This window comes from Carassius gibelio, chromosome B24 (genome assembly GCF_023724105.1).
Source record: "Carassius gibelio isolate Cgi1373 ecotype wild population from Czech Republic chromosome B24, carGib1.2-hapl.c, whole genome shotgun sequence".
Lineage (NCBI taxonomy): Eukaryota > Metazoa > Chordata > Actinopteri > Cypriniformes > Cyprinidae > Carassius > Carassius gibelio.
Window position 1 is genome coordinate 25,037,251 of NC_068419.1, and position 25,472 is coordinate 25,062,722.

General features: G+C 39.4%; 2 protein-coding genes across 2 annotated transcripts in view; one reads left to right on the forward strand and one right to left on the reverse strand.

Annotated features, from left to right (window-relative positions):
• Nucleotides 1-25,472, forward strand: part of LOC128012867 (cerebellin-2-like) — a 636,721-nt gene that overhangs the window by 320,482 nt on the left and 290,767 nt on the right. The window lies entirely within an intron of this gene.
• On the reverse strand, nt 9,871-24,637 carry LOC128012866 (protein timeless homolog). The gene is made up of 5 exons (XM_052595438.1): nt 24,279-24,637; nt 23,977-24,130; nt 23,721-23,835; nt 10,146-10,208; nt 9,871-10,062 (listed from the first exon to the last, which is right to left on the reverse strand). Exons 1-5 carry the CDS (start codon nt 24,373-24,375, stop codon nt 9,886-9,888), a joined length of 606 nt encoding a protein of 201 aa, XP_052451398.1. The 5' UTR covers nt 24,376-24,637; the 3' UTR covers nt 9,871-9,885.

Here is a 25,472-nt window from a genome sequence, read left to right on the forward strand (position 1 = left end):
TAAGATTTTTTTTTTAGTAGTAGTCTATGTACATTCTGCTGAACAACAGTCTTTAACCGGTCCATATCGTGATTTGATGTAAGTGCAATGAGCTATTTTTGATGAATTCATTTAAAATTTGGCAAATTCCTTGCCATTCCGCGTTAAACTGTAAATTCCGTTTTTATGACTAGATTCCGCGATTCCCTCCGTGTTTTCTGCATCGCGGAAATCATAGGGCCCTAGTTGTGGTATGCCAGCTCTATCTTGCAATGGACACATGCCACGACGTTCTCTTTACGTTTGCCCGCGCCCTCAAATCAAAACACTGCTGACTCCTTGAAGTATGCGACTTCGGACGCAGAGCTTGTGTCTCCTTCTGCTTTGTGGGTGACTTAAACGCGTTGTCACATTAAAAAAATCATTGCCAAAGAACCTGATTTGAGATTTAAAATAAATTAAAAGAGGCTTCGAGGCAGAGGAATTTGCCTCGATGATTTTTTGTAATCGAGTTACTCGAGGAATCGTTTCAGCCCTACATAGCAGATTGTCATTACTCAGTGGCTGGATGTCTAAGTGGTCCCCGAAGAATAACATAGGTTTCATAGACAATTGGATGAGCTTTTGGGGCAGACCTGACCTGTTGAAAAGAGATGGTCTTCATCCCTCCTGGGCTGGTGCCACTCTACTCTCTAGAAATCTGGCACGTAGTCTTAGAGTTTATACTTGAATAACTGGGGCCCAGGTCAGGAAGCAGACAGACTGGCTAAACCGACCAGCTGCTAGACGCCTCACGTCACATAAGTTAATTTCCAGCACATGGAGAATCTTTAATCTAGATATCACACTATAGAGAACAGTGTCTGTTCCCCAAACTAGAAAACACAAAAAAATATCCAAACCAATTTAAGAGTAACAATTTAATTGAGGTTCAAAAAATAAAAAACAGATGCAATACGGATAAACAAATGATAAAGCTTGGCTTATTAAATATCAGGTCCCTTTCTACGAAAGAAACCTGGCTAAAACCTGATGATTACATTATTTTAAATGTGTCTACCCCCCAAGATTACTGTTATAATCATGAGCAGTGTCCAAAATCCAAAGCTGGTGTTGCTTCAATTTATAACAACGTTCTCAGGATTTCTCAGAAGGCAGGCTTCAAGTATAACTCGTTTGAAGTAATGGTACTTCATAGAACATTATCCAGAGAAACAAATGTTAATGATAAATCCCTTGTGATGTTTGTACTGGCCTCCAGGTAGACGTGGTTTCTGACAGGGGATCCCAATTTGAATCCAAATTTTTGTCTTTGGGTTATCACCCTCAGAGTAACGGGCAATCTGAGCGAGCCAACCAGGATTTAAAGAGAACATTGCGATGTTTAGTCTCTAAGAATCCTTCTTCCTGGAGCCAACAACTCTCTATGGTGGAGTACGCTCACAGCTCATTACCAGTGTCAGCCACAGGCCTCTCTCCGTTTCAGTGTAGCTCAGGTTACCAGCCACATGTTTTTCCTAGTCTGGAGTCTGAAGGCGCGGTCTTCTCCAATCACACATTTGTCCAGAGGTGACACCGCACCAGGAACAGAGCCCGTGAGACTCTGCTCCAGATGAGGGAGCGCAATAAGGCCAAGGCTGATGGCCACAGGTCAAAGCCTCCCGTATACGTCGTGGGTCAAAAAGTGTGGCTATCTACTGACATCCTTCCGCTCCGCTCCGTTTCTAATAAATTAGCTCCAAAATGTTTTTGCTCGTTTCCTGTAACCAAGATCATCAGTCCGGTGACAGTCCACCTCAAACTACCTCCTGCGTACAGGAGGATTCATCCCGCCTTCCATGTGTCCAAAATTACACCCGTGTTTTATTCACATATTAATCCGCCTACCCCAGTTCCCCCACCACCACATCTCGTAGATAGGGAGCCAACTTATTCGGTAAATCAGATTCTGGACTCGAGACAGAGGGGACAAGGATTCCAGTACTCGGTGGACTGGGAAGGTTAAGGTCCGGAGGAGAGGAGTTGGTACCTGCTAGGGACATACTGGATCACTCCCTTAATGATGATTACAATCAGCAGGTAGGCCCTTCTGGGAACTCCAGGAGGCGTTCCTAGGAAGGGGGGGGGGGGGGTACTGTCACGGCTGGTAAACCGTGATCTCGGGGTTTTTCACTATGTGGGTGAAGTCGGTGTTACTCGTCAGCACTGATTGTTTCTTGTGGGTGTCACCGCTAATTGTCATCAGCAATAGCTGTCACTCATTAATCCTGTCTAGGGTCTTGAGTTTGTCAGAGCGTTGTTTCCTTTTACTCGTCTGATGTTTTGCTCTCTTGTGTGTTTCTGCGTTTTGGATGTCCGTGTCTCCCCGGAACCCCGTCCATTAATCGCATATCACAATCGGATCATCACTTACCTCTCGGCTCGCTCTACCTCAGTTCCTGTGTCACCCTCTCCTGCTGGCAACTCATCACGCACTTCGGATCCTTCACTCACCTGCATCTTCCTGGACTGTGTATCCACAGCCATGTATCATCTGTGTTTCTATCTGGAGGAGGGGGCGCTGCTCTTGTAGCGACCAGCAGCAGGTGTGTTGTTGTCTGCGTTTGTTTGTCAAAAAGTGCTCAAGTTTTCTGTTTTTGACGTTGTTTGATGGAAATGGACTAGATACGATTGTTCATTTAAGCAGTCGCCATGGAGATATACTACGTTGTCATCTTATGGACTTTATGGATTTATTATGTCCAAGGCGAACACAGCCAGCAACGTGAGCCGGTAAGGACATACTCTCGGGAATGTTTGATGCGATGGGACAATCCGCTTATGGGACATATATACTGGGACCCGCTTGTATCTGAAGATATTCTAGCCAAGATCTCTAGGCGTAGGTCTCCTGGAAATGGTTGCAAAAACTCTCATAAAGAGAGGAAGCGAGGAAAGAGAGGTGGCGTACGACTCCGGTTAAAACAACAAAAAATACGACGTATTCCTCTCCCTTCAATAATATTTGCAAATGCTCAGTCACTCAGAAATAAGATCGATGAACTACAAGCAAATTCCAACTATCTACAGGAATACAGGAATGCCTGTATTATGGCCTTCAGTGAGACGTGGCTGTCGTCTAAAGACAGCGACACGGACTTATCGATCGGCGGCTTTGGGGCGCCTGTTAGGATAGATAGAGACTCTGAAGTTACGGGGAAATCTCAGGGTGGGGGGGGAGTGTGTATATAAACCAGCGGTGGCGTAGCAACATCACCGTCAGGGAAAAGATATGCACTCCTGACATCGAACTGCTTTCCATCTCCGTTCGTCTGTTCTATCTCACGAGAGAATTTCCCCAGATATCTGTGACTGTAATATATATTCACCCCAAACAAAAACACAAACTGCTGCCGATATAATTCGTAAAGTGACTCAAAGACTTCAATCTCTTTCCCCGGATGCCCCATGTCTGCTTATGGGGGATTTTAATAAATGCAAACTGAGTAAATCCCTCAATTTTTATCAATATGTCACATGTTCAACTAGAAAAAATAAAACTGGACAAATGCTATGGTTCAATTAAGGAGGCATACAAGGTCTCCCCTCTGGCTCCCATAGGATCTTCGGATCACTGTACTATTAAATCTCATCCCGGTGTACAGACCTATACTCAAAAGGGGGGAAGTTAAAACTAGAGAGATTGAGATCTGGGACGAAGAGTCTGTTCTGAAATTACAAGGTTGTTTTGACTGCATCGATTGGTCTGTTTTCATTGACTCTGCTTCGGATATTGATGAGGTTGTTGATGCTGTATGTTGCTATATTTCTTTTTGTGTGGATTCTATTATTCCCAAAAAACTTGTCAAAGTGTATGCAAATAATAAGCCATGGGTCACTAGCTCATTGAAACAAGTATTAATGAAAAATCATAGTGCTTTCATAACGGGAATGAGCATGAAATTAGGGAGGCAACAAAGGAGGTCCGAGCAGAAATCAAGAAGGCTAAATTGCAATATAAAAATAAGATAGAGGAAAGACTGGGCAGTAACAACCTGAAGGTAGCATGTGATGGGGTGAAAAGAATCATAGGGTTGCAAAAAACACAAAAAAATCAGTCCAATTGCCAATGTATACAAATGATAGTGAGTTATCTGAAGCATTGATCACCTTTTTTTCACGTTTTGATAATCATGACTTTTCAGACGAACTAAAGAAATTAATGGAGGAACAGGCTCAGGTAAAATCTATTCCTTTCTCATAGTCTAGGCAGAATTTCTGAAAAAGTGCTTATTTAAAGTGCTGGAGGCATTTTGTGATTATTTATATTATACAACATTTCTAGGAGTATTAAGGGGTGCTGAATCCAAATCTGCTGTATATGAAGCTCAAAAGTGTCCCAAAATGCCTCAAAATTAAGAAATTCAAAATGGCCGCCGCCACCAGGCTGAAATTTATTTTTCATTGTACTTTTTGACTAAACAAGGTACAAACATGAAATAAATGTGTTTTTGTAAGTTTCCTACATGGGCAATTCAATGCCATATTCAGATTGGAGGTGTCATGTGAAGAAACGGCTTAGATATTGCAAAAATTGTTGTTTTAACTATGAACTATTAATTTATTATTATTAATATTATCAGGCTACTTTTACTTAGTTTGTATTTTGTTTTGAGGTAAAAGTCAGTAAACTTAACACACTTGCTTTTACACTGACTGATTGGAGGAAAGACTTAAAATTTATTTAATTTAACCCTTTCGCACGTACGATCACACCGGTGTGATCAGTCTAGGCTGGTCCCTGGAGTGTACGATCACACCGGTGTGATTAGAATGGTTACTAGGTGGTCAGTGCCTGCTGGAGGATGACATTGAAGATTATGATAAGAACACAGCCAAACAACAGCTTAGAGTCCTCAGCATTGCAAAGGATCTTATGTACACAGCTAGTGGAGACAAGTTCCTCACTCCGAAGCACATTGGACTGGCCTGTACCCTTCATCAAGCTACACGTTCGAAGGAGTTGGTGAACATGTTTCACCAGGCAGGTCATGTTACGAGTTACCGTGAGGTAATAAAACTTGACACTGAACTAAGACGACCTTGGAGACCATGGGGGATGATGGTGCCGTTGTTCTACAAAATCTGGTAAAGGGTCGCTTTGTTCATTTTTCAGCGGACAATGTTGACATCAACGAATACACTCTGGATGGAAAAGGGACATTCCATGCCACTCAAGTGGCTGCCTGGCAACGTGGTCTACCTGAAGGGGATCTCCTTGAAGGAGTTGATCTTTACTCCAGGTCAGACACTCTCAACATTTCCAAGGCAATGACTGATATCATACCTGCACCAAAGAGAGGAATTACAGAGCCGCCAATCAGTGGTGTATTAGCAGAAGACTGTTTCACACAGTCATCTGAATAATGTCCCGCAGCACAGAAAGCACAAGCTACAGATATGGCCTTTTTCATGTCCAGGACATATCAAAAACAAAGTCTTCCTGGACATTGTATAATCAAAAGGCAAGTACAGTCAACCCAAAGAAAACTACAGTAGGGTACCTACCTATCATCCAGGCTTCTTGACATCAACGAATACACTCTGGATGGAAAAGGGACATTCCATGCCACTCAAGTGGCTGCCTGGCAACGTGTCTACCTGAAGGGGATCTCCTTGAAGGAGTTGATCTTTACTCCAGGTCAGACACTCTCAACATTTCCAAGGCAATGACTGATATCATACCTGCACCAAAGAGAGGAATTACAGAGCCGCCAATCAGTGGTGTATTAGCAGAAGACTGTTTCACACAGTCATCTGAATAATGTCCCGCAGCACAGAAAGCACAAGCTACAGATATGGCCTTTTTCATGTCCAGGACATCTCAAAAACAAAGTCTTCCTGGACATTGTATAATCAAAAGGCAAGTACAGTCAACCCAAAGAAAACTACAGTAGGGTACCTACCTATCATCCAGGCTTCTGCATCTGAACTTTATACACTGAACACAGTCATCAAGCAAGAGCTCCATGTCTCCAAATCAATGGAACAACAGCATGTCATTCTGACAGTGGATGAGGCTTTTTTTCCGAAGTTGCTAGAACTGAAGTGGTCAGTAGAAGAATACAAGGACGTGCTTATACCTTGCCTTGGAGGCCTTCACATTGCCATGAACTCCCTGGGTGTGATAGGACAACACATGGTTGATTCTGGCCTGAGGGCGCTATTGGTCAAGTGTGATCTTCTGGGAGCAAATGCTGCTCAGCATGTCATGGCAGGAAAGGGGTATGCACGTTCTATGAGGACCCACAAGCTTACCCTGCAGGCTCTTTGGCAACTACTACTCCCACAGCTTTACACATATCTGGATGAGGTTGATGTTAAACAGAGTTGAACTCGCAGATCTCTGCCAGTCCATAGATGCTGATCACATCCCACAAATGGTCAACAAACTGACCAAAGACCGATTCCAGCAGCCCATGAAAGAGTTTTCTGCACCACTTGGAGTAGATGACCCGAATGCTGCATTCTGGTGGGACTATATGACTATGGTCAGCATCCTACTCTGTTTCACAAGAGCGCAACGTGATGGATTGTTGGAACTCCACCAGTATGCTTTCAAACGTATGCTGCCCTTCTTCTTCAGGTACAATCATATCAACTACGCCAGATGGGGTACTGTGTACCTGGCTGAGATGTCTGCTCTCCCAAAGGAAATCCTCCTTGAGTTTAAGGCAGGCAACTTTGTAGTAAAACGCAGTGATCGACGCTTCAATCAGGTTTCAGCGGATCAAAGTACAGAGTGGCTAAACGCTACAGGAAAAAAGAGTGCAGGCCTAGAAGGTATCACCAGGATACCAACATCCCTCAGTAGATGGACACTGTCGTATAATCTGAGAACAGTCATAGCTTCTCAGACAACAGTGATGCTGAGACTGACAACAGATGATGAAGACTATGAGTACACACACACAGAGTGCACAAAGAGTAGAATGGAAAGAGATGATTTGGATGAAAGCTGAATATGTCAATCATTAAAAGAGCACAGTGTATTTCAAGATGGTGGTGACACACTCAAGAACATAATCAACAAGGACATGGTCACACCCCAGATTCAACAATCTCTGCTTGGTGCAGAACACCTTGGACAGGCACAAATGAAAGTGTTTGTGGACAAACGTCTGTGTGATACTCCAGATAGTGACCAGCACTTGGATCTGAAGTCACCCATTCGAAAGAACAAAGCCAAAACGTTTGCCTCTTTGTATGAAGGCGTGCAACTTTCCAAGAACAAGCAAAACCATCAAAGTGGACAGGCAGATTCTACAAAGGCTCATCACAGCTTTACAGAGCAGGTCGAAAGGTAGACCTGGAAAATATTCTCCAGCATGAACTCATGCCCATCCCGCCATCTCTGGCTGCAACTAACAGCAGTCTACATTCCACCAACAAATCTGTTTTAGCAAATATACTGACAAAACATATCCAAACCCCTGCAGATGTGCCCCTTCAGGAACCCAGCTGCTTTATTATTGATGGCCAAGCACTTGTAATGGGACTTGGGAAGCCACCTAACATCACAACATTCGGCCACTATACCAACAGGTTTGCTGACACAGTGTTGAAGATGGTGGAGAAGTACAATAGGGTTGATGTAGTCTTCGACAGGTACCATGACGAATCCATCAAAACAGGCACAAGAAAGAAACGTAAACAGCGCCACCGACCAGTATACAGCGAGATAGTGAATTACTCTGTTCCACTTCCAGCAGACTGGTCAAGCTTCATGGCACTGGAAGAGAACAAAGCAGATCTCGCTCAACTACTCTCAAACCATCTGATAGAACACAGCCCAGAATATGAGCCAGTGGTTGTAGTATCAGGTGGGTTTGCTGAAGCAACCACTGTCAAGTCATCAGATCCAGAACTTGAAATCTCCTCTCTGAGTGCTGACCATGAGGAGGCTGATACACGACTGATTTTGCACTGCATTCAGGCTCCAATGGACACAATAGTGGAGTCAGTGCATGACACAGACGAGCGTCTTCTACTTCTAGCACATCATGACAGAATTTGATGTACCCATCTCTACATGAAAGCTGGGACATCAAAGGATCCAAAGTATTTTCCAGTACATGACATTCGCAAGTTACTTTGTGATGATCAATTGGACACACGCATTGCCTTCCATGCCATCACTGGCTGTGATAGTGTGTCTCAGTTTAGCGGTCATGGAAAGAAAACAGCCTGGCAGGTGTTTGAGCAATATCACACAGATCTTACTGGCCTTGGGAATGGCCCTCTCACAGAAGATATTCTGAATTCAACAGAGAAATTAATCTGTAAGATGTATGGTGTGCCCGAGGTTGATACATGCAACAAAGCAAGAGTGAAGTTGTTTTGCAAAGGTCATATCATGCGTTCACACTATCAAGCGACTATCTGGAACCAAGCTCTTCTGCCACATCCTGATCTTCCTCCAGTGGATGAAATGGGATGGATGCACAAGGAAGGTCAATTAGTGCCACAGCTAATGTCTCTGCCACCTATGCCTAAAGCCTGCAGGGAGTTCACTTCATGTGGGTGTACCAAGAGATGCCTCAGCCAACGCTGCAGCTGCAGGTATGTGTATAGGGAATTGGCTAATGTTGATAATTGTGTACAAGAATGTACAAATATGATAGACTGGTAGAGTATTCCAATTTACCTGTTCTTGTACTGGTTGTAATCTATCCATTCTAATCTTCTATTATTCAAAAAGAGTCGCTTGGAATGTATAGACACATGTAACTGCAGAAAACTTGACAACACTTGCCAGAACATTGAAGAGGACTGCGAATAAGCTGTCACTGTAACTTCTACTGGCATATAGGTCAATAAATATCACCATGACCCATGGATCTTCCTGCTTTTCTATCTTATTTGGTCGACAACTTCATCACTAATGACCACCTTTTTCTCTATACTTGTGTGATTTTCAAGCTGATTATTGATACTTGATCTTGATCAGGACAGGATGTTAAATTCCCCATGTGTGAAAACCTATGAACATTTAATTAAAGGTTGTAAATTTTTGTAACTTTATTTGTTTGTACTTTTGACCTGAAAACAAAATACAAAGTAAATGTAGCCTGGTAATATCAACAATAATAGTAATAATAATAATAATAATAATAATAATAACTTAATTATGAATTAGTTAATAATAGTCCATAGTTAAAAACAAACATTTTTGCAATATCTAAGCAGTTAAATCTGCTAAGTTATCTTAAATCTGAATATGGCATTGAATTGCCCATGTAGGAAAACTTACAAAAGCACATTTATTTCATGTTTGTACCTTGTTTAGTCAAAAAGATACACAGAAACATAGACTTCAGCCTGGTGGTGGCGGCCATTTTGAATTTCTTAATTTTGAGGTATTTTGGGACACTTTTGAGCTTCATATACAGCAGATTTGGATTCAGCACACCTTAATACCCCTAGAAATGTTGTACAATATAAATAATCACAAAATTCCTTCGGGGTTCTGATTTTGTGAAAATTGACCCTTGTCTATCAATTACAACTACAGGCTCTAATCCTCTTTTGTGTGTGTGTGTGTGTGTGTGTGTGTGTGTGTGTGTGTGTGTGTGTGTGTGTGTTTGTGTGTGTGTGAAATGCAGTGCTGAAGTGAAATAGTTGGGCAGTTTGATAGCCGAATTATAATAGGTTGCCTAATAAAAAAAAAAAAAAATAGGTATTATCATAATTGAGTATATTAATAGGAGAATGAGCCTAATATCACCTTGACTATCAACAGAGACATCTGCTATCGTCGATATCTCTGCCTATCGTCGATACACGATTCTATCGCCCTATTGGCAGAACCCTACCGCAGGAATGGTACAAATGGAAAATATTAGTGGTTTTGAAACCGCAAAATTTTCAAATTGCGATATGCCTTGAAACCGGTAACTGGCCCATGCCTACCCATGAATATTTTAGTCTTAAAACTCTTACCTTTTCCTCATATGGGTCTGCAGGGACATGCAACACATTTCTGACCAGCAGCAAAATTCTCTCGATCAGTAAATTATCCTCCTCGGCTCTTTGCTCCCAGTCCTAAGAAAGAAAAAAAAAAACAGGAAGAATCTCAAAACATATTTCTAATAAATCATACCATCTCACATAGATTTGATCCTCACCAGCTGTAGAAGGTTGTAGAGCGTTTCACTCAGCACAGTAAAGATCTTCTCATCTGCAAATGCCTGAAAACACAAAATAACTTTGATGTTTAAAAATATATAGGGTAAACACAGTAAAAAAATATATATATATTGGTATATGTGAGGATTTCCAGTCAGGATTTGGACCGTATCATAGTACTGAGACTGCCCTCCTTAGAGTTACAAATGACCTGCTCTTATCATCTGATCGTGGTTGTATCTCTATATTAGTTCTATTGGATCTTAGTGCTGCGTTTGACACGATTGACCACAGCATTCTTTTGCATAGACTTGAACACTTTGTTGGTATTAATGGAAGTGCATTATCTCCATTTCTTTGCGGCTCAGTGAAACACACCAATTTGATGAAATGGAACGCATAGTCAATATAAAAAAACTGGATGAGGAGTAATTTCTTACTGCCAAATTCTGGAAAAAAACAGGTGTTAATTATAGGACCTAAAAACTCTGCTTGTAATAACCTAGAACACGGTCTAAGACGTGATGGCTGCTCTGTCAATTCTTCATCATCAGTTAGGAACCTAGGTGTGCTATTTGATTGCAATCTTTCCTTAGAAAGCCACGTTTCTAGCATTTGTAAAACTGCATTTTTACATCTCAAAAATATATCTAAATTACGGCCATGTCGAATGCAGAAATGTTAATCCATGCATTTATGACCTCAAGGTTAGATTACTGTAATGCTTAATTGGGTGGTTGTTCTGCATGCTTAATAAAAAAAACTACAGCTAGTCCAAAATGCAGCAGCAAGAGTTGTTACTAGAACCAGAAAGTATGACCATATTAGCCCGGTCCTTTCAACACTGCACTAACTCCCTATCAAACATCGTACAGATTTTAAAATTTTGCTATTACTTATGAAGCCCTGAATGGTTTAGCACCTCAGTATTTGAATGAGCTCTTGTTACAAAATATTGCAAGGACCTCTACAGCCCTGAAAGACAGACAGATAGACCAGGACAACTAGAGCCCCAGATACAGATCCCCTGTAAAGACCTTGTCTCAGACGACCACAGGAAACAGACGATTCTTCTGCACAATCTGACTTTGCTGCAGCCTGAAATTGAACTGCTGATTTTGCCTGGTCAGAGGAGAACTTGCCCCCCGACTGAGCCTGGTTTCTCCCAAGGTTTTTTTCTCCATTCTGTCACAGATGAGGTTCTGGTTCCTTGCCGCTGTCGCCTCTGGCTTGCTTAGTTGAGGTCAATTCTTTTACAGCGAATGAATGACAACTCTTCCCTCTCAGTGACACAAGCTGACTTAAAGGCTCATTATGCAGCTCATTATGCAGGCCTTTATTCATGATAGTTGACGCCTACTCGCATATGACTTTTACCAACAAAAAGTGTCTTAGAACATTTAAATCAATATATTCAAGTCAAGTCAAAGTTTATTTATAGAGCACCTTTTTAAAACAGCAGGTGTTCACCAAAGTGATGCACATACAATATAAAATAAACAGTAAATCTTAAAAAAAAAAATCACACCACAATAAAATATGCAATACATACAATAATGATTTATAACACACACTTAAAGAGAACTCCTAACAGGTAACTCTCATACTTTGTTATATGCTGTACTATACAAATATGTTTTTAAATGTAATTTAAAAACAGCAAGTGAAGGTGCCAGCCTAATGTACAAAGGTAAATTATTCCAGAGTTTCAGGGCCGCTACTGCAAAGGCACGGTCACCTCTGCGCTTTAATCTTGCATTGGGGGAGACTAAAAGCAGTTGCCAAGCAGACCTAAGTGCTCTGAATGGAGCATATGGCTGTAATAGATCTGAGAGGTATTTAGGAGCAGTGTTATTTAAATGAATTATAAACTAAAAGTAAAATCTTGAAATCAATTTTAAAACGAACTGGTAACTAGTGAAGGGAAGCTAATATAGGTGTAATGTGGTCTTGTTTGCGTGTCCCTGTTAATAAACTTGCAGCCGCGTTTTGTACCCTCTTCAAACGTGTTAGAGATGCCTCACAAATGACTACATAGAGACTATTACAATAGTCTAGGCGGGTTGATATAAAAGCATGGATGACCTTCTCAAAATCAGTAAAAGATACAAATGACACTGACTTTAGATAATTGCCTAAACTGATAAAAACACTATTGATGGTACCACCAGGTCGAAACAAAATGATTTCAGTTTTATCTTCATTGAACTTTAAGAAATTGGAGGCAATCTAGGCTTCTCAACATCTCAATAATCAAGACATCTCAACAAAGGGGCTATAGAGTTTGTATTGTTTCGTTTCAAAGGCAGATAGAGTTGCGAGTCATCTGCATAACAGTGAAACGAGATGCCATGTTTCGTAAATATGGACCCTAAAGATAATATATATAAAGAAAATAAAATTGGTCCAAGAATGGAACCCTGAGGGACTCCACATACAAGAGATGCAGTAGAATACACAAATTCCCCAAGACGTACAGAGAAAGTTCTTTCACCCAGATAAGATCTAAACCTTTGTTACGCGGCACCCTTTACACCAACACAATGCTCAAGACGAGAGATCAGTATATTGTGATCTATGGTGTCAAAAGCAGCAGTAAGATCTAACAGCATAGTTACCTGTGTCAGTGGCCAATAATAAATAATTATACATTTTTAACAGGGCCGTTTCTGTGCTGTGAAGTGATTTAAAACCAGATTGATAAATTTATTGCAAACCATCCAAGTCTAGAAAGGACAGTAATTGTTTAAAATAGGGCCGGGACTCGATTAAAAAAATTAATCTAATTAATTAGAGGCTTTGTAATTAATTAATCGAAATTAATCGCATTTTAATCGCATATAAATATTTGACCTGAGAACAGTGAGAAGTCATTTTTTTTCACATGGATTTATAGTATACCATTGAATAATGACTGAATACATAAGCTTAAGCAACAAAATATTGTTTATTATTGTTCACCCAAGTTTAGCAGACAAGTGCAATTTTTGCCATGAAGTGTAGCAATAGCATATTTAGAAACAATTTAGAAATAGAACATTTCAGAAATTCAGGAAGCTTATAGGTGCTGGAACCTTCTGTAAAGTGTTTTTTTAAAGTAAACACAATACTGTCAATTACATTCAGAACATTGGAAACACTGACTATTAGAAAACATCTCTCTGTTGCTTCAGAGGCCATAACATACTAAGTCCAACTCTCAATAACCTTGGCCAAAACAATAAAGAGTTCAACATAAACTGTTGCACCAACAAAATAATACATAGTTCAACATAAAGTGTAAAGTCCACGCTAGCTGCTATATGTTTTGCGTTGAGGTGATACTTGAGGTTCGATCATGTGCTGCGGTGATATCATAGACAGTAAAAGAAATGGACACAGCGACCCCATTGGAACTCAATTGAGACAAATGAAGCCCAGTTTTAGCGTTTTTAGCACTTCCGTTTCTGACGCGCAGACTCAAACGAAGCTTGACGACGTCAGCAACCTTTCTGCCAGATGTAAATCTTCTAAGTGGCTGTGCGTTCAAACTGCCATCGTTAATCTTGCAGAGACGGCGAGCTTGAGCGGGGAGTTCTTTGGCGTGAGTGAGCAGGAGTAAGTATTCTGATTAATTATTTTGTATAGTATTTTAAAATGTAACGCCAGTACGCCATATTAAGTTAATTGCTTGCGAGCTTCTCCTCCTGTCTCTACGGTAATGCGACAGAGAGCCGAGTGGTTATGACGCAATCGTTAGCCTATTTTTTACAAAAACTGTTTATACGGGGCCATAATGTAACATAGAAGGTAATGGAGCCCTTTATACATTGTCGTGTATCTTTAGAAATAAATAATGGACAAACGGAGTCTTTAAACGCCTCAGATGTAAAGTTATTCGCTGTCAAAGTGACGCCAAAATGAATGGGAGTCAATGGGAATGCTAACGCAAGTGAAGTTCTGCTAAAAGATGGCAGCCCCCACCCGACTTCAACTTCCGGTCGAGTTCCTTGCCCCTTGGGTGATATGCGAACGCTAGTTGGTGCTCCAGTATTATCGGTCCCGCCGAAACTCATCCAGTGAGAAACGTTCCGCGGTGCAAAAATAAATTATAAAAAATGCGGGAAATTTTTTTCTGTAATTAATTAATCTTAATTAACGCGTTATTTTTTGTGTAATTAATTAATCTCAATTAACGCGTTAAAGTCCCGGCCCTAGTTTAAAAACAACTTTTTCCGATATTTTGGAAAGAAACAGGAGTTTCGAAATGGGCCTAAAATTAACAAGAACCGATGAATCCAGGTCGGGTTTTTTCATCAGTGGTTCCACTATTGCATGTTTAAAATGTAGGGGTACAACTCCATGAATGAGACTACTATTTACAATCATTAGTATTTTAGGGCCAAGGGTTTCAAAAACCTTTTTTAGGAAATCTGGGGAAATAATGTCTGTGGGACAAACAGATGGATTCATTTTGTCAATATATGTCTTTTAAACAAGCAAGAGACACTGGCTCAAACTGATTAAAAACAAAGGAGCACACAGAGAAAGAAGACATATCAGCACAAGGGTGAACAATATTGGCTCTAACAGTCACAATCTTGTCATTTAAAAACTGCAAAAAGTTTTCACATGTTTCTTTGGAAAATTCCAAACTCATTTGTTGAGATGTATTTAAAACAGAATTAATAGTGTTGAACAGAACACAAGGTTTATGAGAATTATTTGCGATGACATTTGAGAAATACCTTGACTTTTCCATTTTTACAGTTTTTTTATATTTAAACAAGCTGTCTTTCAAGATCTCAGACGAAACCCGCAGCCTATCTTTTTTCCACTGGCGTTCCGCTCTCCTGCACTCATGCCTAGCAGCACGGGTAATGTCATTTAGCCACGGTTCAGATTTTGGCTTAGCACGAATAGTCCTGAAAGGGGCAACAATGTCCAGTGCATTCTGACAAGAAGCATAAAACAATGATGTTAACTCATCAGTATTATAATGCTGAGTGGACACTGAGAATGCCATATTTGTGCTTTTAAAAACATCAGTAAACCGTTCTGCAGTTAAAGAGTTAAATGAGCGACAGCGACGAGCAGGAGCACATGGTTTAGGACAACAGAAACAAGAAATCTCGAATAACACAGGCATGTGGTCAGAAAAAGTAGCACTGCCCAGCATTTTTCATGGGCCAGCCGCCCGCTCTATGCGTTTTTCCCGCTCGCACTGTTACCATAGGTGATCAAGCGAGTCAGGTAGAACTCTGTGCTCCTCGTGGCACCGCTCTGGAGGAACAAGGTTTGGTTTCCAGAGCTGATGCAGCTAGTGAGCACAACCCCACGTCCGATTCCGGTCTCAACCCAGGGGCGACTTATGGGCAATGCACGTCTGGGCCATCAATGGGTACCCACGGACCTCTCAGAGGCAGTGTTGAAAACTATTACACAGGCGAGAGCACTTTCTACTAGAAGACTTTACCCTTCAAAGTGGTCAGTGTTTTCCGGCTGGTGCATGGACTGTAGCATTGTGGAAATTCTCTCCTTCCTAAAGGAGCTGTTTGGAGAAGGGCAGGTCCCCATATCAACATTTGTCTATGCTTGCCCAGCCACTGGGAAGGAACGATCTCATCATTAATTTCTTGAGAGATGCTAGGAGATTAATCCCTCTCCCTGGCCCCTCTGGCTCCGTTCTGGGACCTCTCCACAGTCCTGGACGCTATGAAGGGCGGCCCCTTCGAACCGCTGCAGTCCGTGGATTTGCGGTATCTTTAATTTAAGACCGCTCTCCTTGTGGCTCTCACCTCAGTCAAGTGAGCGGGTGACCTGCACATGCTCTCTGTGAGTGCTACGTGTATGGAGTTCTGACTTAACGACTCTAAAGTCATTCTCAAACCGAGACACGGTTATGTCCCCAAAGTGCCTTCCATTCCGTTCAGCGCACAAATCATTTCACTGTCAGCTTTTCCAAGATCTGATAGTGAGGGCGATGTGAACCTCCTCTGCCCGCTCAGGGTGCTGAGTATATATGTCGGACGGTCTTCTGCTTTCAGACAGTCAGAGAAGCTCTTTTGGTGGCCGCACTAAGAGGCTAACCACCTCGAAACAGAACCTATCCGGGTGGATAGTTGACATTATCCCTCTGGCTTGTAAGTCTTAGGTTCTTTGCTGCCCACTGGGAATTAGAGCTCATTCCACAAGAAGCATGGCATCCTCATGGGCATGGCCCAGTGGAGTTTCACTCCAAGACATTTGTATGATGGCAGGCTGGGCCTCCCCATCTACATACATAAGGTTCTATAACCTGGAAGGTTCCTGCCTTGAAGGTTAGACGTTGTCAGTCTAGGTGTAATATCCACCGATATGCCCAACTCAGCATCGTGCAGTGTTTTATGAGCGTTCTGCTAGCACGGGTCTAAGACTAACAGATCAGGCTGACATAGGTCCGCCCTGAATGTAATTCTACTATCATATCTGTGCATCTGGCTCAGATGTCCAACTGATGTTAGCCTTGCTTTTATGCAGTTCAGGCAGACTCATGTCGTTCCTGACTGTTATACTGTGATAAGCACCCATGTCCTTTGTCATATTATATTCTCAGACCCAAGTTCATTGGTCCAGATTTACCCACTATTATGCATAACCCGGGCACATGCCCTTGGGAATATATGTGTGGACATTAAGCACGCATGGCATTTTACATTGGGTTCCCATAATGTAAGCTAGCTTACGCAACAAAAAAAGAATTGAGAATTCTAGTGTTAGAGCCTCATTTTAAATAAAAATAAAACTAATAAATGCATATGTTAGAAGGTCATTATAATAAATTTAAAGAAAACGTAGAAAGAATAAAGAATGCTAGTGTTAAAGGTAGGAATGTAACGATATGACATTTTTTAGCCGATACCGATAATTCTTTAAATATGAAAGCTGATAACCAATATGTTGGCCGATAGATGTAAATCCACATTTTTACATAATTTTTCAGAGCCTGATTACCAAAAAAGTCTCACCATTAAAAGGCATTAAATGCTTCAACATAAATCAAACATAAAGCAGCCTTACAAATAAATAAAATACTGCTTAAATAATGGAAAAAAGTTACCGGACAACATTGTGTAAAAAAAAATATAGCGATAGTCAAAATCATTAAATATTGTCATTATTATGAGTATTTGGCATTTCCAATTATTATAGACCTGTTACTTTCTGGTATTTTCTTATTATTCCGCGATGCTCTCGTTCTGATCAGTGAAGTCTGTTGTGCTCTCAGTGCTGTGCTATACGGGAGCGCGCGCTCTTCCGGCAGACGTGCCCTCAGGACCCTTATAAGGAAATTCCGCTCCATCTAACGTCACACAGAGCCATACTCGTTAAAAACCTTCCCGAAACTTGTGACAAACTCACCGCATGCGGTAAGTAGTATTTTTGGAACAGAAATACTCCTTCAAACATACAACTTAATTTTTGAAACTTTGTCCATGTTTAGCATGGGAATCCAACTCTTTAACAGTGTAAAAAACTCAGTATGCATGAAATAGCATTTCCAATTATTATAGACCTGTTACTTTCTGGTATTTTCTTATTATTAGCTTAATTTTATTATTGAATTAATAATACAATTAATTTGCTTTGCAACAATTCCATAGTGCATCACTGCATAAATGACACACTGTGACTTTCAGCCTGTGAGAAAAAAAAAAAAAAAAAAGCCTATTAGCTTAGACTACTCTTTTCTCTACAATTTTCTCAATGCCACCGTCAGTTGGTATTTACTGGCTCGACTTCATGATTTAAAACAGAAGTACGCGATTTCCAATATTGCAATGCATTGCAACTCGAATAGTCAGATATGTCGTGAACATGCTCTTGGCTCTTCCTGTAAAAAGGTGCTGAAACACGGGAAATAAAACCAAATAATTCACAACTTTTTTTTACGGTAATATTCTCTTTATAATATTGTTTTTATGACATTCCCAATTTAGTTATTAATGTTTATTAAACATAAATACAATATTACAACTTATATACTAGGGCTGCACGATAATGGTTAAAATGATAATCACGATTATTTTGATTAAAATCCTAATCACGATTATTAAAGGGGGGGTGAAATGCTCGTTTTCACTCAATATCCTGTTAATCTTGAGTACCTATAGAGTAGTACTGCATCCTTCATAACTCCAAAAAGTCTTTAGTTTTATTATATTCATAAGAGAAAGATAGTCTGTACCAATTTTTCCCGGAAAAACATGACCGACTGGAGGCGTGACGTGTGGGCGGAGCTAAAGAATCACGAGCAACAGTAGGCTTTTGCGTTGAGCGCGTCTGGAAGCTGTGACACCGTTAGGACAAAACCAACCAAAACAAACCATGGCTAACAGTCAGATTCAGCGTATATTTATGATCCAGAATCAGATCCAGAGGCTGAAATTGAACAAGAGCAGCATCAGCAATCAGTCTCTATGTGGTATGTACTGAAACTGTATATATTTGCTTAGCGGTTTTGGAAAATGACTAAGTTCCACTTTGTCGTCTTTTTTTTTTTTTTAAGCTGTACATGTGGAAAGTGCAGTTTGATGACAACATCGCATGTTGTTTACTTGATGTGCTTACACGCTAATAGCTAAGTTAACAACACAGAGATATTTGAAGCAGTTTTACTCACCGCATGCGGTTCCAACACACGATCGTGACCCTTTTTCGTTGGGACTGCATTATCCTTAAGAAATAAACGATGTGCAAATCCGGCGTCAAACTGGACCTTGTTTGTAAAACAAGCATCTTCGAAATGCAGGGAACAAACAAAAACACTCGCACTGCTCCGTTGATGCTCTGTAAAAATAAACTCCATCCACTGGTCCCTTAATGCTGTTTTTCTTTTGGTAATCTTTGCAGGGTTGTCTTGCCCTGGCAACCAAAAACACACTCCTTTTGTGACATTCCGCGACGCTCTCATTCTGATCAGTGAAGTCTGTTGTGCTCTCAGTGCTGTGCTATACGGGAGCGCGCGCTCTTCCGGCAGACGTGCCCTCAGGACCCTTATAAGGAAATTCCGCTCCATCTAACGTCACACAGAGCCATACTCGTAAAAAACTTTCCGAAACTTGTGACAAACTCACCGCATGCGGTAAGTAGTATTTTTGGAACAGAAATACTCCTTCAAACATACAACTTAATTTTTGAAACTTTGTCCATGTTTAGCATGGGAATCCAACTCTTTAACAGTGTAAGAAACTCAGTATGCATGAAATAGCATTCCACTCCCCCCTTTAATAACGATTATTCTATACTGCTAAACAAATAGCTTGCGAAAAAGCACACACTGGCTATATGACACTTTAATGTAAGCAGAATATCACTGTGGAGATTTCGCTAAACTCGCATGTTTTCATCATCAGTGCTTGTTCCGCCATCAGTGAGCGCACACAGGGTTACCAGATTGCACAAATTAAATAAAACATAGGGCAGAAAGTGTATCTTTAAAGGAGAAAAGCTCCGTTGAGGCTTAAAGCTCTTAACATCTGGCAACCACAAGCATGAACGCTATTGAAGACTTGGCAAATTAAAAACAACGTTTCAGGATAAATAACGAGACGGCCAATATAGTGACGATTATTTTTAATTAATCGAGAAAGGTGGATATCGTTATAAAGTTTAAAATAAGATTAATCGTGCAGCCCTATTATATACATACAAAAATAAATGCACACGTGAACTCAAACTAAGTTAAGTGCTAATCTGAATGTTTAACTTCTGTTGTAGATGCGCTCTTGGCTCTTCCCGCAACAACGCGCTGAAACACGGAAACCAAACCGAAATAATTCATAACGTTTTATTATAATAGTGTTCTCATTTTAATGTTATATATATGACAATCTCAATCAGTTAATGTTGTAAGCTTCTGTTTGAGCTGCGTGCGCGGAGCTAAAGATGATCAGCAGTAAACTGATGAGCTATTAATCCTCTATAGGCACAACAATCTGATTTATATGCATAATATAAACTATTACAATGTACAATTACACAAAAGACTGTAAATACACAAGTGAACTTAACTGCTAGTTGTGTGGATCCGTTGATCTCAGCCAAATTCTCTTGGTTCCAAAACGATAACAGAAAAATTTACATTTATCGGCTGATATCGATATGGTGGACGATATATCATGCATCCCTAGTTAAAGGCTATTTTCCTTTTAAATAAAACAAGTTGTTAGAATATAAATAGAATAAAGAGTTCTAGATTAGATGGTCAAATGAAGATGAAATATGTATTTTCAGCCGTTTCTTGAAAATGATTAAGCATGATTGAGCTGGACAGGTCATTCCACCAGGAGGGAACAGTAAATGAAAAAGTCTTATCACAGGTTGAATGCAAAATTTTTCATTCTTATTTTCCGCTTAACAGATCCTGAGCTCACTGACAAGTATCTTATCTTGCAACATGTGCTCCCTTTACTATGGAAGCCCGTTTTCACCAGTAAATAAAAATAAAACGATTGCAAGGTAACTGCAAATTTTTATCTCAAAAAGTAAAAATTGTGAGTTTTTATCTCACAACTATGACTTTATAACTCACAATTCTGATAAGCTAGAATTGCGCGATAAAGTCAGAATTGTGAGATAAAAAGTCGCAATTACTTAGATTTATTTTTTATTCTGTGGCGGAAACAGGTTTCTTTTGGAAAGACAAATGAAGTACTTTTGCTTTATCGATGAAACACAGCATCACACACAGCAGGCTAGAGTGAAGGGTGGCAGGCTTGAGAACAGCACGGCTGGCAGATTCAATGAAGGAGCTTGTGGTAACCACATGTGTTGACTCCAGGCTGGATGCTTTGTCCACGGTGAAAGCCAATCCTGGAATCCACAGCGCAAAGTTGATGTACTTTCCCAGTGACTGCAGGCTGCTCCTTTTGTCGAATGTGCCGGCTGCCCCATTCTCTAGTCTGCTGCCACACACTCAAGCCCGCTGTGTGTGACGCTGTTTTGAAACTACTTAATTTGGCCTTCAAAAAGAGTAGACGACTAGAAATCAGTGATAAAGTTGTATTTACAACACTGTTCCAGAACAGTTCAACCCAAATATTCAGATGTGTGTAATGCATTTTATGGAGGACTGTTTCCTGATCCTGCACTGTAAAAAATGAATCATGGGTCTTGTAATTTTCATCAAAAAAATTAAGGTGGTAATTAAAAATAATGTGTGGATTTCATTAAAGAAATTGTGATTCAGTGTTGTATAGAAAATAATGAGGACTTTTTACTAATAAAACCAAGAGATGCGTTTTCCTCAGTTTGTTTTAGGAGACTTAAGCAGTTTTGGTGCTTGAATTGGGGAACTGATTAAACTAAAATAATTAAGGAAAGAAGGCTGCCTATTTAATTTAAGTGAATTAGCTCAATTTTGCAGTTTTATTTTATAGGTGATTGTTAGTTCCCAGCATGCTTTGCATATGGCTGGATATGGAGAGTAAATTTTGAAATTAAATGTTTTTGAGTGAAGGGAGGCATCTATTAATGTTTAATGTTCAGTTACATTTGACATTTGTAAGAGTTTCTCTTACATTGAAGTTTCCATTGCACAGTGCAATCATTACCACTGTGCAGAAGAGTAGAGCTTGTAGTTATGGATACTACTCTTCTAAGGCATTAAACATTGTTTAATGAGCAGTAGCCTTGCTAGTGCTAGTGCAGTACTTTCCAGTATTTCTCAAGTATTTTCCTATTTGAGCTGATTGGCTGTATACAGTCTTGTAAATGTATAAAATAACAAAATACAAACAGATCTCATTTAAAATCACAGACTTTTGAGAATAAACTTAAAATAAATGAGCACATTTCCCTAATTATATTAAATTTATTGTGCCATAGACTAAATAATTTAGGAATTTTTACTTAATTTGTGTAAATTTCACAAAAAAAAAAACAACCTTAAGATCTACTTAAATATAATACGTGTAATATTGTTACCATAATTTTTTTAAGCAGATAGCATGTAATATTTTTTACAGTGTGGAAGAGTAGACTACAATGCCGGCTGTTCTGATTCACAGTCCCTAAGTATCTTGTTTATATTTAAAGAATTTGCAACTGATGATTCAAATGCGAATTCTGAGCAATGTATAGAGCTTGTTTGCCATTTCTCCAATCACAAATGGAGACGTGGTTATATGTTTACGCGGCGCCATGCAACACTATAATCTGTAATTAAGTCCCCACCGGATGTAACAAATGGCTCGTTTGTAATGGGTTTTATTGTTTTTCTCTTGTGGTGCAGATGTCTGATCGGGACACGTCATCACAGTATGGCAAGGGGCATAACATTTCCATCAAACACTTGAGGTATCCAGCCAATGACAACGCACTGGATAGCTGACCAATCAGAGCACACCTCGCATTTCAGACCTATGAGCTTTTTAAAAAGATGCACCGTTTCAGAGAGGCAAGACATAGAGGAGAAACAATAATTTACAGTATGTGGAAAATAATGTTTTTTGTGTGTTTTTTTATGTCTTTTTTACCTTAAACCGCATAAATATTTCATTACACCAAATTCAACAAAAAAGGTTATTTTTAGCAACATCTTAGCATTGAGCATATCCTCAGGCTTTCATGTGTTAAGGCCTGTTCATACAAAGGATAACTATAACAAAGATATTGTTTTAAAAAATTATTATAGTAATTTAAGATAAGAATAGCAGATAAACTGAAAAGAATAGCAGTAAGTAGTCCATACCACAACTATAATAATAATGGCCCAGAGGAACAATATTGCTGGAATCAATTTCAAAATGATTTTTTGCTTGCTTATAATAACCAAAACATTTTGGTGCCTTGGTGTAGACAAGTGGCTTTTAAAGTATGGGGTGCACCCACAAAAGATGCTATTGTGAACTTGCAACTCACCTTCAACAGTAGGACTGAAACTAATAGTCGACATGGTGCACAATAAAAAAAATATATATATTTTTTTTCAAAGGTCCTGGATCCTCCCTCAGAGTGGCACAGTTGAATGAGAGGCTCATTATGCAGCTCATTATGCAGGCCTTTGTCTTCTCAGGTGTAAATCACAATGATATTCATGATAGTTGACGCCTACTCGCATATGACTTTTACCAACAAAAAGTGTCTTAGAAAATTTAAATCAATATATTGTTTTCTGTGAATGAGTAAACAAGATGATTTTCACATAATTTAGAAAGAAAAATTCTAGGCTACAAGCTCCAGTTCTCAACTTTTCCGGCAACCAATTTTATGTATGTGTTTATTGCCTTATTCAAGTGACTTAACATTTTTAGTTTTTCACTAACCATGCATAACATTTTTTTTCTCAAAAATACAATCATGTACATGCATGCATTTCACATATTATTATAGCCCAGTTTGTGCTGATTACAGTGATATTAGACTTTACCCATTTAGATATTTATAAGAAACTGAAAAAAGCACAAATATCAAGGCATGACAAAACTTCTCCAGGCCCCAAAAATACCCTTAGACTCCAGAGGGTTAAATGGGGAAATTACCATAAAAGTTTGAGAACCATTGGTGTAGAAGCTAATATAGTTATTGTCCTTTGTGTGAATGGGATTCTATACCTCTTTATAGGCCTGAAGGTATGACATCACTTGGAGGAAGTGATGTCGGAATGCTGGATCATCAGGAACTTTTCCAAAGCAGAGCAGTGCTGGCTGGGTCAGGTTAACCATTAGCCTGAGAAGCATTTGAAACAGTTATGTGTTATAACATGATCATTACATAACTTGATAGTTGTAATAATTTGTTATTAGAATAGCAGCTATTTTACAGATTTTATACAGAAATATTTTATCAAAAAACAATGAGCTTAAACACCTGATACAGGCATCAAAGAGCAGTTTGTCCTGCGTGTGCTGGGTGATGATGGGTAATAGGTCATTCTGAAGTATCTGTCCAGCTCCCAGCTGCTGTCTGATGTCTCTTGTGTCATCCTCATGTCTCAAGTATCGAATCAGGTCCTTCACACTCTCTATAATAAATAAATCACAAACATGATGAGTGTGTCATAGGATACAATTATCATATTCAAAATACATAATTTAGAAGACAAAATGCATAAAATATTTTCCTGATATTCCTGCTGTAAAGCAGGTTTGACTTAAACGTTTAAGCATTACCAAGGCAGTCCGGTTCTTTGTGGTAAACATCTCCTTCCAGATAACCCAGTGCACTGCATGTTGCCAATAACTCACAGTTCATCATGAACAAGTCCATACAGCGGTCCAATCTGAGAGAAAATGTGGTCCAAATCTAAAAATAAATGATAAAGATACAAAAAAGACTTTTGTTAATGTCATGACAGGACAGATACAGCTCAGCTCAAGTTTGATTTGAATTTATTTCTGATTTGACAGTTGTAACAATTCTAGAAAATCAGAATTTCAATTTACTAGTAATGTTTTTTTTTTTTTTTTTTTTATAAGGGCAATAACCCTATTGAGACCAGCCATTATCTTTTTTTCTACTCAGAATAAAAAGTAAATGGCAAAATGTGTTTTTTTTGTTTTGTTTTTTTTATCCCACAGGGGGCAGTTACAACAGGGGCAATCACAAATCAAAACATAAAATCTTGCTGGTCTTTAATGGTTATGGCTGCTTTGCACTAAAAAACTAAAATTTACATTTTGCAAAGGTCTTTAAAAGAGACAATTTATGTAAAATGTAGTTATAAGTACAGATCAATATTAAGAGTTAATATAATGCAACCTGATGTAATAATTAAATTATTTAACTACTATTCTGTATTTAAAAAAGACAAATGCCTTCCATTGACCTGCAACTGATAACCATACTAAATCTGTAAAATATGTAATTGTGATATCACACACCATGACTGGAGGAGAAAAATCCTTCCATTTAATGACATGCAAAAACTACTCCGCAAAGAGCACAATATTTGTACATTGCCTGTAAATTAAATTTACTTCAGTCATACTATGTCATCCCATGAGTCAAGTAACACATGCAGTACAAATTACTACTTATGTAACTGTACAAATCCCTGTGTGTAGACTATAGACTGTATAAAAACGGTGTAGACCCATTTTTAGAGAGAGGTTTTCACACACTATAGCAGTGGTTCATAACTACGATCATCACTACATAGTGGCAACAAGAAGTACTGCAGACTCTTAAATCACATTCAAAACTGTCTAAATGTCACTGAATTGGATAACTAAATTAAATTAAGTGGCATCAAACAAACAGTAAGTCATTTAGTAACATTCATGACAATTTAACTGTGACTTAAATGTCTTAATAAATTAGGGGACCACTGTATCGCTTCATCCGATTTGAGTATGCATGTTTGC